Source organism: Quercus lobata, chromosome 10 (genome assembly GCF_001633185.2).
Source record: "Quercus lobata isolate SW786 chromosome 10, ValleyOak3.0 Primary Assembly, whole genome shotgun sequence".
Taxonomy (NCBI): domain Eukaryota; kingdom Viridiplantae; phylum Streptophyta; class Magnoliopsida; order Fagales; family Fagaceae; genus Quercus; species Quercus lobata.
This window is the reverse complement of record NC_044913.1, coordinates 7,375,404-7,391,758: the sequence shown is the minus strand read 5'-3', so window position 1 is coordinate 7,391,758 and position 16,355 is coordinate 7,375,404. Positions and strand designations below refer to the sequence as shown.

The window sequence follows — 16,355 nt, the reverse complement described above, 5'->3', positions numbered from 1 at the left end:
AAGTCACCAATAATCATGTAGTCTAGGCTGATATATATGTTATTAGTAGAGAGAACCATGCAAAATGGAATGGGTAAATACTACTACACATCATGCTACACACAAGCTTACACACCCATAAAATGCACTAAAATCGTGACTTCAAATCATAATTTCGAACTTCAAAACATGACTTGAAGTCACGATTTCAGTACATAGTGTGTGTAAACTCGTGTAACAAGGTGTGTATAATAAACACCACCCAAATGGAAATAGCCTCATCAAGACATTAATTCAAGAAGAGTGAGGGACAGAGCGGGTAGGGGAGTATAGCCAACAGAGTTGCTTGCTCCATGCCTCTCTAGTTTCATAACCCAGCATACCAGAGTACACGCTCCCAGTATACAATTGAACAATGTGCAAAACATGACATCTCAGTATGTGTTAAGAATGCTAAATGCCAATAAATTAAGCACAGGCTCACCCATCTAGCAGATTGAAAAAAAAATGTAGGTATTGAAAGAAACTAGTTTGAATGTTTAGTGGAGAATGGGCAAAAACCATAAAAGCAGTGACATCATCTGCATGAGGTCCAGCAAGAACGCATGTTAAGCCATGGATTTTTTCTTCTCTTCCTCAAGCTGCTGCAGTTCTGCCAGTCTTTGAGCCCATGCTCTTTCCCTTGCCACAGCAGCCATTTTACGCTCTACCCTCTTTATGTTCTTCTTCCTATTAGCCTCCTGCAACTGAGCCTTCCGTTTCTTTTTTTCTGCCTGCACATGCCCAACATCCAGATTACATTCAAGAACACAATCAACTATACAAGTAAGTAATTTATATCCAAGGCCTACACATAAGCCTGTCTATTTAGGAGATTGCAAGTGGGGCAGGGAAAAAGATCTCAAAGCATATCAATAAGTAAACAACAATAGCAATAACTAAGCCTTTGTCCCAAAATTTTTGGGTCAGTTATGGATTCTTAACATACTAGTCAGGGTCAGTCACATGAATTCTTTTCCATCATACTATTCTAACCAAAGCCATACATTTTGTAACTTCCTTTATTGATATGTCTTTTTTTATAACTTCTACTGATGTTATATTTGGTCTTACTCTACCTTTTTTGTTCCTTCAATTTGAATTGAATCACTCATTCTCACCGGTGTATCAATTACTCTCCTCTAAACATGACTAAAACCATTTCAAGCAACTCTCTATCATCTTTTCATTAATAGGAATCACCCGTATCTTTAAGCTAATTAACTCATTCCCTATACATGGAAAAATAGGATTCACAATGAGGGGGCATTCAAAACCACCTACCAGACTTCAAAATGTATATCATCTGTCACACATGAATAGAATATTTTTAAGAATTGACAACAAGTAATAAATAAGAAATCTGAAAATTTTCATTTAATAATATACATTGCATGATGAAGGATCTTAAAGGGTGTACTCAGGTACTACAGATATATACTTATCAATGCACATACATATCCAGGAAAAACTGAAGTTAGTTTTAAAAACAAAGACAACATCCATTTTCATAGGATGTCCCCATTTAATGTGTCAAGAAACTCAACTGGATTTTTTATCACTGCCCCTTTTGATGTGGAGAGCTACACTATGATTGAACCTTGTAATGATCCATAATAAAGTTAAAAAAATAACGACAACACTCAAACTGAGTACATTTTGACCAATCTACTAACAAATGGATAAGGCTAGGCCAGAGGTCGAATTTTCACATCCGTAAGGAAAACCTTATGGATGTGTTAACTGGTCACTTCACCATTAGTAATGATATCTTAGTTACAACAATATATACAGTTCCCGTCCATTGTTTTCTTAAGAGGAAAGTGTTAAGTGTGAGAAGATAAGCGTTCACAGAGTTTAGTGGATGTGACAAACAACAGCCTATCCCCAACTCCCCAGAACAAAGGTTGAACTGGTTCCATGATGGTACACCATCTCCATGACACAAATACTAGTAACAATTTGAGTACTTACTGTATCAGTTCCAACCTGCTTATACCATTACACATTTCAAGCTGCTATTGCATTATCATGATTAACAAGGAGCATGTAACGAATCAAAAATCCAAAACCATAATCTGCAACGTTCATATTTCAAACTTCTAGTCAGAAGTGTGTTAATCTTAAAAAATTAATCTTCATCTAAAAAGCTTCACTTGCCTAACGATTAATTATGCACAAACTACATTTATAACAAAGCACAAGAGAAGAGAGTTTCCGAATCATCCTCTCCAATCAAATCAATCATTCACTTTAGCAATTTATGCTCATGCCAAATCAATCATTCACTTGAGCACAACACATCACCTAGTTCAGCACTTTGAGCTTTTATTATATCAACACAAAAAACCGACACATCCTATCCTAGGCGATATACTAAACAAATAAATACAGTTTAGCTAAAACCAATTAAAACATGAAATGAAAAACAAAACCCATTTAGGAAATAAGTAGTTAAGTGTATTCACAACCACAAAAAGACGCACCAATATAAAAGCACGACGCTGCCTCAAACGTTTTTTCTCATTCCTTCTTTTGACACTTCCTTCATTGGGTCTATTGGGAAGTATGGGCTCGCCTGGTGTGTACTGAACCCAAGCATACGGCCCTGCAAAGCAAAACCAAAATTCAATTCCCTTTTGGCTGCAAAGGAAAAAGAAATTGAACAAAGAAGTGGGAGTGAAATGAGGAACACGAACCTGGTGGTTTTGTGCTGGCTCTTTTGCGGCGAGGCTTATCCATGGGCCGTCTCTTTGGGAACCGAGTGTCTGTCAAGCTGTGCAAATGGTTGGCGATCGGAAACCATGGAAATGGGGCTTCGCGGTGAAGTACGGATTTAGGGGATGTGAATGTGGAAGAAAACGGTGTCGTAGTGGAGGATCGGGAAGTTAGGGTTCTTGATAACGGTCGAATTAGGGTTCTTAGAGCTCCAATTCCAAATCCCATTTCTATCTCTTTTTTTCTGAACCGTCAAGTGTCAACTGCTTCAACTGTAATTCTGTAAGCAGTGAGTGTTAGCGAGTGACCGGAGTGAGTGTCGAAGAAGAGGGAAAATGTTTTGGGCCTTAAATGTGATGGGCTTACTTTAAAAGCCCAAAATGGAGAGGGACCCGGCTACAGGCCCATCCCACTAGTTTCGGCCGAGCAAACACATGGCTTGATTGATCTGTTCCCATCACGCGTATTGGGCCTTTGTTAATGATATATATTTAAATTTCAAAATGATCATACGTGTTAATTAAAAGCCTTATAGTTCAACTCTTACGTTTCCTAATATTTAACAGAAGTGTGAGAATCATTATTCTTATAGAGATTTTAAATGAAAAATATGATACATGAGATTAATGACAAGTGTTCTAGGAAGTTAAGGATGATGCACATGCACCAGGCGGCAACAATAATCATTAATGACTATTTAGATCTCAAGTATAAATAGACGTCAAACTTTTCAAAACGACACACATTCAAAACATATCTCAGCTATAATCTCGCTTATCAATAGTAGTTTGATTGTAATTGTTACTTTTTTTTTATAGATATGCAATGTTGTTAGCAACTTGTTTAGATTCATAGATTAATATTGCAGATTATTTACTTTCCAGTTATCTTGTTGTTTAGTGTTTTTCATTGATCTAGTTGCTGCTAAGCATTTCCTCAATTAGATAATCCACGTAGTTTAGTTAAATTGTCATCAACGTCAATATAATAAATTTTTTTTATTTAAAAAAGGTACTTAAGTTAACTCAATTAATAAAGTATATTGTTTTCAAATACGAGAACTAATATTTGAACTGATTGGTGTCTTGGTTTTATGAAAAAGAGTAATTATCATGAAGTGAATGTCATAGGTTAAAATTCAATCATATCCATATATATAATTATATTAGATCTTAGATTGATTGAGTTCTATAAGGGTGTTGAAAAATCATCTTGGGTTTTATGTTGTAATTAATTGAGGAATATACCAAGCTCCCTATTTAAACAGGGAGTGATTTAGCTAGTTCTATGCCTGTGTTCATCTTTGTCCGCCAAGTGTTTCGATATATTTGGCCCATGTTCATTTTGTGAGTAATATATGCCCAGACCATATCAAGCCCAGCTGGTCCCCTGGAAATAATTTTTCTCCCCAGTATGGTGTCACAATTTGAACAAGCAGTTTTGATATATCTTCCTTAATTGGCACTTCAACTTCAAGTTGCCCTCCAACATGATCTGACCAACAAATAATGAATCTCACTGGACATTCACATTCTATTGCAAATCATATTGTTTTTTTTTTCCTTCGCGTTTTCACTAGTAGTCCATCCATACTCATAAGGATCAAAAGACAATACTTTAATCACTACAATTAACCAGATTAATCACTGGTACAACTTTTCTTTAATCTAGTTTTTTTTTTTCAGCTTTCACAAAGTTTAGGAGAGATGATTGCGGAACTTTTATAGGCCGTCTTAGTTTCTTTTTTTTTTTTTTTGGAAAGGTTGATTCCAAAATTGACTAAAGATTGAGAATTCATGCTAGGGGGGGAATAGAAGAGTAGGAATATTATTATTATTTTTTCTTTATTTAGTGACCTAATATTATCTGGTCATTCATTCTGTGCATGAGAGAAACACCAGATCGAGTTTGAGATGGGCCAGGTTGCTTGATCTCATGCAATTCTAACATACAACCCTACGTACGTTGGCACTGGTCATGCAATTTCACAGTGGAGCCCTATGTAGCTTGGCACCGGTAGAAACTACCAAATCAATATTATCATTACTTTTTTGTGTGGATAAAACTACCAAATCATTATTGCAGTCTAAATTCTGTATATTATACGAACAAATTAAAGAAACCTTTTTTTGATAGTTACGTTCAAATGTATGGTGGTACTTGAAAATTGATCGAGTACAGCATGGAATAACTCTCATAATAGTTTATTATTTTGGTACATAATGATAGCTTCTAGATGTATTATATGTGGGTGGTATATAATTACTTTTTAAAGCATGGAAGCTAATTAAAATGATTATTCTTGCTTGGTTTTAGGACGTACCTAATTATACTGTATGAGGAAGCTATTTCTAGTTAATCTTTCTTTGGCCTTGTTAGGCCTTTAAATGACAAAACCAAAACAAAATTATGAGTTGGTTCCCTTCTTCTATGCCTGGAGTACTGTAATCTTGGGACCAATGAAGTTATATTTTAGAGTATGAAACAAGGTTCCTTGAGGCCTTCCGCTAGGCACTTTAGAGTCTAATTTTGCATAACCTGTTATTCGAAGTAGGAATTGATTCCAAAGGTACATACATGTCCACTTGATTTCCCTAATTCCCCCAAATTCTCTTACAAGCTACAACCATAACAAGTTAATTATTTTGATTCTTATACCCATATTTACCAATGTTTTATGCACCTCTTTAATGGTATATTTTACTTCTGAATTCATTATTGGCCAGCATAATTTCCTCACATAAACCAAAATAAAACCTTTTAACAGCCGGCCATTGTGTAAGTTGGTGCTAACTACATTTTTTTTCTTCCTTTCTTTTCTTAGTTGAATGAGAAATGTGGAATTCTAGGAGCAAGTCACCTTTAGCTATATTAAGTTAAACCTCCACGTTAAATTATCTTGTCAACTCCGATACTAATGAGTTCCACACAACTCCAACCTAAGCACTAAGGCAAGGAGTATGAGGTGCTGGACCGTTTCAATTCCTTTTCATCATGACCCGCCAAAAAAAGGAAAGCGGAAGGAGAAAATAAAAACTAAAAATAAAATAAAAATTGGGAGGAATCCAATTCAATCTACTTTATAATAAGTGTTGTCTGGTTGAAGGAACATAAAGAGATTGGTTAGTTTCTAGAGGGGTGAGATTATGCCATAGAACCAAAAGAACAATAAAAAAAGGGCCATTATCTAAGGCCCCAAAGAGGGGTTAGAGGGTGTCACACAAGCCATGATGGGCTCAAAAGGTGGAGAGAGCATTTGAGTGAATCGTGTAAATGAAGGATAGGCCTATGTGAGCGCGTGCAAAGCATGCAAAATCCTATAGAAATTAAATTTTCCCTTTCCGGGACTAGTTGATTTACTTGATAGGGTTTGGTGCCACAGTCTTTATTTGCTTTGTAACAGTAATAATAGTACATGTGCTAATTAATCATTGTTTTTAGAAGTTTTGCCTAGTTACACTTTTTGCTTTCTTTCTTTTCTGATGAGCCACATGGATCAAAGAAGATTAAAGTTTGAATATTCCCTGATTTTTTTTTCCTTTCACATCTAATGTATGATAAATAGTGTTAAATTATTAATTTTAGATCCCTTGGTGTGGAATGCTTTCAGGACGGGTTGATGTATTTGGGGGCCTAAGGTGAAAATTGATTATCTTATTTTAGATGTAAAGTTTTTACTAATTAATATGAACTACGTAGAATTTTTTCTTTTTTTTTAGAAATTTTATAGATAGAAAAAGTTTGACAAAATTTTTCATACTTGTTATGGCAGATTGATAGTGATAAGTAAAAAAACGGTGTTAGTGGTAGACTTAGATTAAAACTAGTAAAAACTTGCAAACTCAACTCTTATTATTATTCTTTTTTTTTTTTTTAGAAATGCAACATTCATAATATTTTTTACAATAAATCCTAGGTTTTAAGTTGCTTTTTGTTTTCTATTTGAAAATATCACTATAATTATTTTTTTTGTCATCAATAACAATCTATTACTTAACATTAGTTGTAAAAGTATGGTGAAAAATATTGTGGACGTTGTATTTTTCTCTCTCTTTTATGTGTTTTTTATCTGGTAAAAAAATATTATTTTATTTATTGATTATAAATAACCCTATTGGTTAAAATTTAGAGACCTTTTTTTTACTTGGGGCCTTAGGCGACCGCATTTTTTGCTCTAACATTCAGTCGGCACCGAATGCTTTCTCAAATTTTGGGCTTTTTTGGACCGTTTCATTGCTCCACAAATTGCAGTAATCATGAGTAGTTTAGCTTCATTTGTTTGATTTGAGGATCGGAAATTTCCTAAACATTCTTTTTTTTGGAACATATTCACCTAAACTACAATTTCCTTTTTTTTTTTTTTTTTTTTTAAAGAAACCTAAACTACAATTTTAGATAAAGAAAATATAGATGAAAAAAATGTAATAAAAACAAAGGTGCCCCCTTTTCCTTTTTTTGTGTGTGTGTGTGGGGGGGGGGGGGGCATTTTACTCTTTTAATTTGTGTTTATTGTCATTTTGATCAATTGTGAAATAAAATTTTCAATTTACACCCTTAACTTTAAGAACATAGCCAAAAAAGCCAAAATGCCCACTCCGTCAAACTCTGTAATGTTTTACGGCTAACTCTTCATCAAATCACTCTCAAAAAAAAACTCTTCCTCAAATTATTAATTAAATAAGACAAAAAAAAAAAGAGAGAGGATAAACTAGACTATAGAAAGTGAATAAGATCCCTTTATAAAATTTAAATAGAAAATTATAATTAGTAATTTTGAGAGTGTTGGGAAAAAGATTTTTTTTTTCTTGCTTTTTGTCTTATTTTATTTTTACAAATAATATAATTTTTATCTTTTTTGAAAATAAGCTAATTTTTAATTTTTTTTATCACACATTTAGCATAAAAATTACTAAAAATTACATCTTAACATAAAAATTATGAAATTATATCTTTAATAAATAATATACAAATAAGCTACCGAAAATTTGTACCTTAAAAAATAAAATTAGAGATTTTTTTTAATAAGAAACATAAATAGTATATAATTAATATTTGAATATTAAAAAATCCATTTTAATTTATTGTCCGAGATCTTAAAATGTATTCAACGTACCCGCCCTACTATACAAAGTGTTGGCGAAGTGCACATCGTGTCGTGAGGAGATTCTCTTTTCTGCTCAATGATGAAATTGGTAAAAATCGACAAGTAGTTCGCTTAACGGCGTCGTTTCTACCGACTTTAACGGCGGGAGGATCCAGACGCAAATATCAAATGACGGTGGGTTACGGTTTTAGTGATTCCGCTATAATGTGATTGACGGTGTTTTGGTCGCAGAGGGCAGCAATCATGTACTGCCCGTGCACCGACGCTTTTATTCTGGACCCCACCAAAAAAAAAAAAAAAAACCAAAACCAAAACCAAAACCAAACATAACAAATTGTACCCCATTGTGTATCACGTGGACCAGCACCAAGTGCCAACCAATCAAGCGGTCCCGACACTTGACTCGTGTAACTCTCATGTTTCTCTCACTTTTTTTTTCTTTGGCTGAATGTGTACGTAGCTCTCATAATCTTGTCTGGTGAGTAGTGACTTCTCCTACTACTCACTACTCAGTTTCTATTAATAAGTAAAATACTGCAATACAACCAAACACATTGAATGATGGATCGTTTATTTTATTTTATGGAATGGATCTTTTATTCTTTATGATTTCTTGTGGATTGCGTCTATTTAGCTAATGATATTTTGTGTGCTACTAATATTTTTTTTGCTAAAAACAAGGATTTCAATGTAAAGAAATTCGAGGTGTCAATTTCTAAGATGTGCACATCAAGAGAAATATTGTTCAGTTGATTGAGACTTTTTTTATATATTTATTTTTCAAAAAAAGAAAACATCTCTTGTTTAAATCCTCTCGCTTTGAGTTATCAATTAGCCACACACCAAAAAAAAATATTTAAGATGTTCACTACAATCACTTATAAGAATGAAAGTTAGTAAACATATTTAAATCAATATGCCAAGAATTTTGTATTTTAACTAGGATTTCTTAATGGTTCTAATAAATACCTCCAAAGTTCAAATATTGAGACCTTTAATTTTCAATGTATAAAAACAAAATTTGCCAAAAAAAAAAAATACGGAATACGTTTTGTCAGAGAGAAGAAAGATCCACAGTTTTTTTTTAATAAATTGTATCTGTATATGACAATATATGGCACCTAATATAAAATTAGGGGGTGGGTCCCTAGCCTGATTTAACAATTTATATAGTGCTCTGAGGTGGTTGATGCGTACGGTATAGAGTGTACCACACAAAAAACACTTATGTCAAGCAAAAGGAAACTCAAAAAAAAAAAAAAGATTCAATTGAATTTTCTTAAAAAACTACAACCATACATAAAGATGGTTAAGGCTGAAGGGGAATCTTTGACTCTTGGCTAGCTCTTGAGTGCTTTCTAACCTAAAGCCTAAAGCATTAGGATTATTGTATTGCTTATATATGCATGATGCAACTAATACTAGTGCCTCCTTCAAAAAAAAAAAAAAAACTAATACTAGTGCCAAACAGTCTAATCTATTAATCTATGAATCTCACACTTGCACTTCAACATAAATAAATGAAAAGATACTATCACTCATATTCAAGAGATCAGGAAAATGCAGAAACCCTTGCTTGAACTCAGTGATTTAAGATGGTGCTATTCATTTCATATTATATAATGAAACTGCTCAAATTGGCAACTTTGCTAGTGCTTTCTCTTTTTTTAGGTGGATGTGATGTCAAGGACTCACTATACGGAGTACGAAATAAAATATGTTTTTTTCTTTTTTTAATAATCGAAATAAAATATGTTAGGTGTGTAGGACTTTCGCACCTAATAACCAAACCTAATTCTCCTTTCTTTTTCTTTTCTCTTGGATAACTAACCCTCTAATTCAGGGGTTGGGACCAAAGCTAGCTAAAGCGTTGTGAGTTGTAACTTCTAACTTTAAAATCTAGTTATGAAGAAAGTAGTTAGTTAAGTTACTCATCAGTCTATTAGGAAACGTTTTAAAAAGTTACTAAATCATGGGTATTGTGCAGTCAAGTGAAGGAGGTCCTACCCTATCTAAAGCCATTGCTTTGCCATGGAAGTTTTGCTTTTGCTGACAAAGCTTAAATTTCATTTTCACTTATAGATAAAGATAAACATTTCAGACAAGCTTTTTTCAAAGGACCCAATCATACTAATTCTATTTTTAAGACAAATGTTCAATTTACATGAGAAAAATGCAAAACCTATAATTATAAATGTGGTCTTATTAAAAAAATAGTTATAAATGTGATTTGTATATATATTTAACATATTTTTTCCTAAAAAAATTAACACAATATAACATAAAAAAGTCGATAAAAAAAGTGCAATGAAGAATGGTGTGAAGGCTCTCTTAGAGAAGAAGAAAAGGGTGTTGGTTTGGAGAAACGGCATGCACAATGTGACATGATTGAAATCATGCAGCGCAGCAGGATTGTGAAGCAGTTCAATTGCTACTAAGCTAAACATCTCAAAAGGACTCATGCGAGCACTTGAACACTTGCACTCCTTCAAATTAATCCTTGTGTGTGACCTATTTGTTCCCCCTGGCTCTTATGCAAGTGAAACGATATTTTAATACATTCTAAACCATGCTGACAAAAGCATCACTTGTTATTGTTAAAAGAAGATAGTAGTGCAACTTTTTCTTTTTTAATAATTCAATATTTATAATGTGAAATAGTTCTCCATACAAAATATCAGAAGATATCAATTAAATTATAAAACTTTTGGCGATAGATCATCTGCTAAGTGGGGCAAATATATAGCTGGCTAGTGCAAAATACACGCATGTGTTACAAATCTATATGGTCAAATTAAGTAAACTCTTTGAGCTAATGAGATTATTTCAATCTGTTTAAAGATTAAACTAAGCCTGAATTCTAATAAAAACAAGACATTGAATTGAAATCAGCTTGTAGGGTTTGGACTTTGGAGTAAGATCTACACAAACTTTGAATGGGTTTGCCCACCTTTGTACTGCAGTTGTACTCGAGCTGAACCCAAAGGCCAGCCAGAAGGGTTTCACTGCACCCACTTGAGGGGGCACATTGTTGTCATCATAAGATGGTAGTAGTTAGTCAATTTATTTACGCAATGGGTGTCGACATTTATGATCAGTGGGTGACCAAAAAAATTAGACAATTTTAATTTTTTAAGAAACCGAAATCTGCGGTTAGAATTAAGTGGCTGACCAAGCTGTACTAGTAGTAGTGGTCAGATTAAGCTAGCGGAGTGCGACGAAGGTCCCACTGTCTTAGGGTTCCCATTCCCTTCCGTCATTCTCGCCGTTGAAGGCTAAACAAAACAATCAAAGATATGACAAACTAAAGGGAAGCAACTTCACAAAAGTAAGGTTATAGGAACCTCACTTGCTTGTTTCCTTTTAGGCCACTCAACATGCCATGTGGGGGCTTATATATATATATATGACATAAAGAAAGATTATGACTATATCTATGTAATTAAAACCCCAGTTGACTTTAGACTGACAATAAGCAATTAGTAGAAATTAGTTAAGAGCATTTGAGGAAAGTGGGATTATTATTATTATTATTATTAAACTCATAATCGATTACTATTTGTGATGCAGGGCGCGCATGTGATGATTTTTACATTTTCTCTCGCTTCCAGGACCGTTTAGAGCGCCTTCAATAGAGTAGGTATAAAGCCAAAATATAGAAAATGAAACCAGAAAAAAGAGGAAAAGTAAGCTCCAACGACTTCTTTAAAACTCAAAAAGTTTTTTACTAATGAATAGTCATTTTCCAAACCTGATGTGTTACTGTTTATTAACAAAAGAATAAAACATAATAAAAAATTAACAAAAAAAAGGAGTTGATGTGTTACTGTTAACAAAAGAATAAAACATAATAAAAAATTAGCAAAAAAAGGAGTGGGGATGGGGTATAGGGATATTGTGTTAAAAAATAAATAAATAATAAATAAAAAAATAATATTTAAATGAGATAAATAAATAATAAAAAATTAATTAAAAAATATATTTAAAAAAATAATAATAAATATCATTATTTATTATATAAACAGTACAAAAATATAGAAAAAAAAAACAGGAGGTACTCTTATACTTTTTATACTTTTTGTTTATTTTTCTTCTTTGCTTACCTGGGTCGTCGTAAAAGCTGTAGGCCACTATTTATGTTAGTGCATGGCCGCTTGTGTAATACAGCTTTCTCAACCTAAGTTTTTGTGCTAGGTACGTTCTGCACTTTTCGTACTTTAATGTATTTCTATCTTTGCATGTCAAAAATATAGAACTATTGTTGATAAGTTACCGACCGCCTTAAAAAAATATTGTAGTCTATTATTAAAAAATTGTGGATTTAATTATTTAATTTAATACATTTTTTCATGTGTGGACTAACTGAGCTGCCTTTATTTGTGGTGCCCAATAAGTAAATTTTTCTCTAAATAGGATAAAGTGGAGATAGATAATTATTTAATAATTTAATCTAACATTTCTCCTCTATGTGTAAACTGTTTGAACTATTTTTATTAAATGAGACGCACATGTAATATTTTTTCTAAATATAGGAGGTAAGATGGAGACAAGAAATTAAACCTGTGTTATTAAATTAATGGCAAATTTAACATTTAATCTAACAATTATCATGAGACAAGATCCTTGTAACTTAACTAACATTTCTTAGTATTTTTAACAAAAACGTGTAAGGATTAATTCTCTCCTCTAATTGCTTACAACAACCTTTTCATTTCTTTTATAATAATTAAAGATACAGATGACAACTCCTTTTTCCGCCAATCAAGTAGTTGGCGAAACTTAACTAGAATTTTAAGGTTAAGCGGCAAGTTTTTATTGGACAATCCTAATCTTTGGCCAACAAAATCTTGCTATTGATCCATGCTTCTACTTTCTTTGTTACAATAATTATGGTTTCCAATGTACCTGAGTACTGTTTTTGCAGGTAAAATTATAGTGCTTGCGGCTAATTAGTAATTACTTTACTGGAAATCTTCTAACGAACTAAATTCCTAGCAATAAAATAATATTGCATTATTTCTATTTTCTTCTAGGTTTTTTTTTTTTGGTAAGAATATTTATTCTTCTAGATTGTATTGTCTATTACTTATATATACTTTTCATCGGTTAACATCAATTTTGATAGTCTGTGCCAGTTCTATTCTATGTATCGCGACAAATATTCAACTAGTTTACAATTAAATCTTAAAACAAACAAAAAGACCTGTCAAAACAACATTTCCCCAAAAAAATATTGTGGGATCGATAATTCAACCGACACCGCAGGAACAGCTAGCAATTTAGGCCGTTTCGTTTATCAATTGTAAATTCCCATCAAATCGCAATTTACAACGGGTTGATGATGTGACACTGCAAATCATTGAAGCCGCCCCGATTAATTGCTGACTGAAAGAACCTTAGCTTAGGGTACATAATTTCAGTATTATTTTTTTTATTATTTTTTATCTTTTTTATAGCAGGAATACAGTAAATTTGTCAAAAATTAAAAAATACATATAAAATTCAAAATTTTATTATAAATAAATAAGATATAATTATGAAGTTATAAGAATTTTTTTTTAAAATAACTAAATTCCTCAAACTATTTTATTAGTAAGGCAACGTTTCAAACTATTTTTGTTTCTAGCAATTCGAGTCCAACGAACTCGATTTTACCATTTGAAAATACACTTGGAAATCGAGTGTGAGACACTCAATTTTCAAACTCGAGTTTATCACACTCGAATTGTTAGAAATGAAAATAGTTTGGAACGTAGCCTAACTAATAATATTGTTTTAGATTTATAGTTATTTTTTAAGAAAATCCAAGTTATAAATATAATTCCAAAACATCCTTAAAAGAAGTACTATAGGACTGTGTCTATGTTTTCTTCTATAAAAAAAAAAAAAAAAAAAAAAAAAAAAAAAAAACTGTCTATGTTTAACAAATACAAACTGAAACATACTGAAAGTTATCATTTACACTCAAATCTCAATTTGTAGCATCCACTTTTTGTTTGATGCGCCGCTTGGTAGAGGAATAGGAATATATATAAAAGTTATACAATCATATATATATGATAAACTCTTCATACGGTGACATTTATATAGCTAGGTTGAGTTGTCACATCATATATGTGTCATATGCAAACTGTCTTAATGTATTTAGCTTGTATGATTGTTTGAACTATCAATTTTTGTTTGTTTGTTTGTTTAAGAAAAGATATGCAATCTATTACCTATTACGTTTACAGTCACTTTGTCGCATTTTTTTACATGCATCAGAGGAAAAACATTTGAAAGTGATTTACAATCCAAAACCTGTATGAAGGTGTTTTTTTTTTTTTTTGGTTAATACAAAATGAAAAAAAAAAAAAAATTATCCATCTGAACGAATTATCAATAGCATTTCGTTTGAAAACATGAATAAATTACTTCCTGTGAGAACTACATTTGTGTGTTGAAAAAAATAAAATAAAAAGAAGAAGAAGAAGAAAAGCCATTGTTATTAAAAGAATCCAGTTAATGTGTGTTCTTAGGGCAAACATTAACCATTCATTTTGGAAAAGTTTATATGAAAAATTGAAAAAACTGTCAAAACAGTAAATTACTTTTTTGTTTTTTATAAAAAGTTTCCTAAAATAGATTATTAATATATACCATAATAGCACATATTAGTAAATTTCCTAATTAAAAATCGAACTGAACTAAATGAATCGGCGCGGCGAACAAACCTATTTGTATATACTTAGTTAGTAGTCAGTAGTACTATTTGTTTGTAGCTTGAATAACAGCTGGTCCTTGCCCTGCCTCTTTTGTGATCTTCGACATAGACATGAAATATATATAAAGAGTTTTTTTTTTTTTTAATAATTTTTTTATTTCTTTGAGAAAGATACTAGAACATGTAAAAGAGAGTTATATCAATAAAGGCACAAAAGGTAATATAGGGGTATTGTGTCATTTGGAAGAAATGTGACAAAAAGAGGTGAAATGTGGACATTGAAGGAGGGAGTAAGGATTTTCGGGTTCACAATCACATGACTCAATATTCCCCAAGTAACCAAAAGGGTTGTTCGGGTTCTCATATTAAAATATAAAAAAAGAGAAAAAGGGTTCGGGTTCACATGGATATGAGCATTGTGGGTCCTATTTATTACAATGCCCCGAGACAAAAGCAGCAAATTAGGCATGCCCTATTATCTTTCCCACTTTCCATCCACTAATAAATAAATAAAATAAAAGAGAAAAAGAAAAACTCCTCCTATGACTGACTATCTTTCCCTTTTTTATGTTTATTCCCAAAATGCCCCTGGTATAATGACGTGGACAAGTCAAATTCCACAATCAAAGTGAGACTGTTTTGAGATGCACTATTGTCGGGGCAAATAGTTTTAAAGTTGGAAATGGAATTACCTTAAAGAAGGGTAAAAATGGCTAATTAATGGAATGTAAGCATAAACCAAAAAAAAAAAAAAATGACTGCCCAATGCAAATTAGCCAGTGGCTCAGTAGTGGGTTCTATTTTCGTTGGTCCTAGCCTTATAGGAGAACTTATAGTGTGAAGTGCTGCTAAAGGTAAAAGAGAAACTGCCTTTATGATTTTCCTGGGCCACAATGAAAGAGTTACAATTTAAAGAGGGTCACATCATGGTATATTAGACTGAAAAGGTAAGCATAATATGTTATGTCATTGCTGTTCGTTTTGTGAACCATGAACAAATGAGGAAAATCAACTTCAAAATTGCGTATAATAAAGTGAAGTTCCTCCCTACTAACTAGAACTAGTATTTTTGAACAACAAAATTGATATTACTTTTATTCTATGAAAAACTTTTGGGAAAAATATACCTTGTTACAGGTTGATGAATTCTCTTTCTCATAGCTTGAGGGTCCCATCCGTTTGTGAGAGAGATAACTCATATAATTGTAATATGGTATAATTCCTCAATCTCTTGGGACACATCTAAATCCACACCAAAATTTACAATATCTTTAAATGTTAACTCGTAATTGATGTACTTAAATTTATTTATTTTTCACTAAATACTAGTGGTGGTATCACAAATTGACATCTAAATATAATGTGAAAATAAGTATATATTGGATATCCCATAAAAGAAAAAAGTGTTATTGGGTAATTCACAGGCATACTGTACTTTTACATAGAATGGAATAAAGCACGCTAGTCTATGATAAATTTTTTTCAGTGAATTGTATAATATTTCTCAACCAAAATATTACTTTTTTAGGCAAAAAAAAATTAACCAAAAAGAGCAAAAGGAAGCAGATAAACCTCTTTACTAAGAATATACTTAAAACAAAGCGCACTTTACTCTGTTAACCCGTGCTGAACACTCACCATTTACCAAGACCAATTAAATTTCACCTAACAACCTTATAAATATAATAATAAAATTTTAACTGTTTTGTTTTCCTTTTCCACTGTTTTCAGTGTTTTGTCATGTTTGTGTTTTTTATCGTAGCTCACAGCCACGCAATACGATAGCTCTCGCCAGTTGTGAGCTGTGACTTG

The 16,355-nt window shown here is 32.3% G+C and overlaps 1 protein-coding gene across 1 annotated transcript; it reads right to left on the bottom strand.

Annotated features, from left to right (window-relative positions):
- Positions 1-299: 299 nt before the first annotated feature.
- On the bottom strand, positions 300-3,045 carry LOC115962958. Its single transcript, XM_031081848.1, has 3 exons — positions 2,718-3,045; positions 2,505-2,626; positions 300-752 (listed from the first exon to the last, which is right to left on the bottom strand). Exons 1-3 carry the CDS (start codon positions 2,962-2,964, stop codon positions 588-590), a joined length of 534 nt encoding a protein of 177 aa, XP_030937708.1. The 5' UTR covers positions 2,965-3,045; the 3' UTR covers positions 300-587.
- Between the last annotated feature and the right edge of the window lie 13,310 nt (positions 3,046-16,355).

Excerpts from the sequence above, each read along its gene's own strand:
- LOC115962958 (XM_031081848.1), bottom strand. The coding sequence starts at position 2,964 with ATGGGATTTGGAATTGGAGCTCTAAGAACCCTAATTCGACCGTTATCA. Across the intron at positions 2,627-2,717 it reads AGCCAGCACAAAACCACCAG|GGCCGTATGCTTGGGTTCAG; the intron begins GTTCGTGTTCCT and ends TTTGCTTTGCAG. Across the intron at positions 753-2,504 it reads AGCGTCGTGCTTTTATATTG|GCAGAAAAAAAGAAACGGAA; the intron begins GTGCGTCTTTTT and ends GGGCATGTGCAG.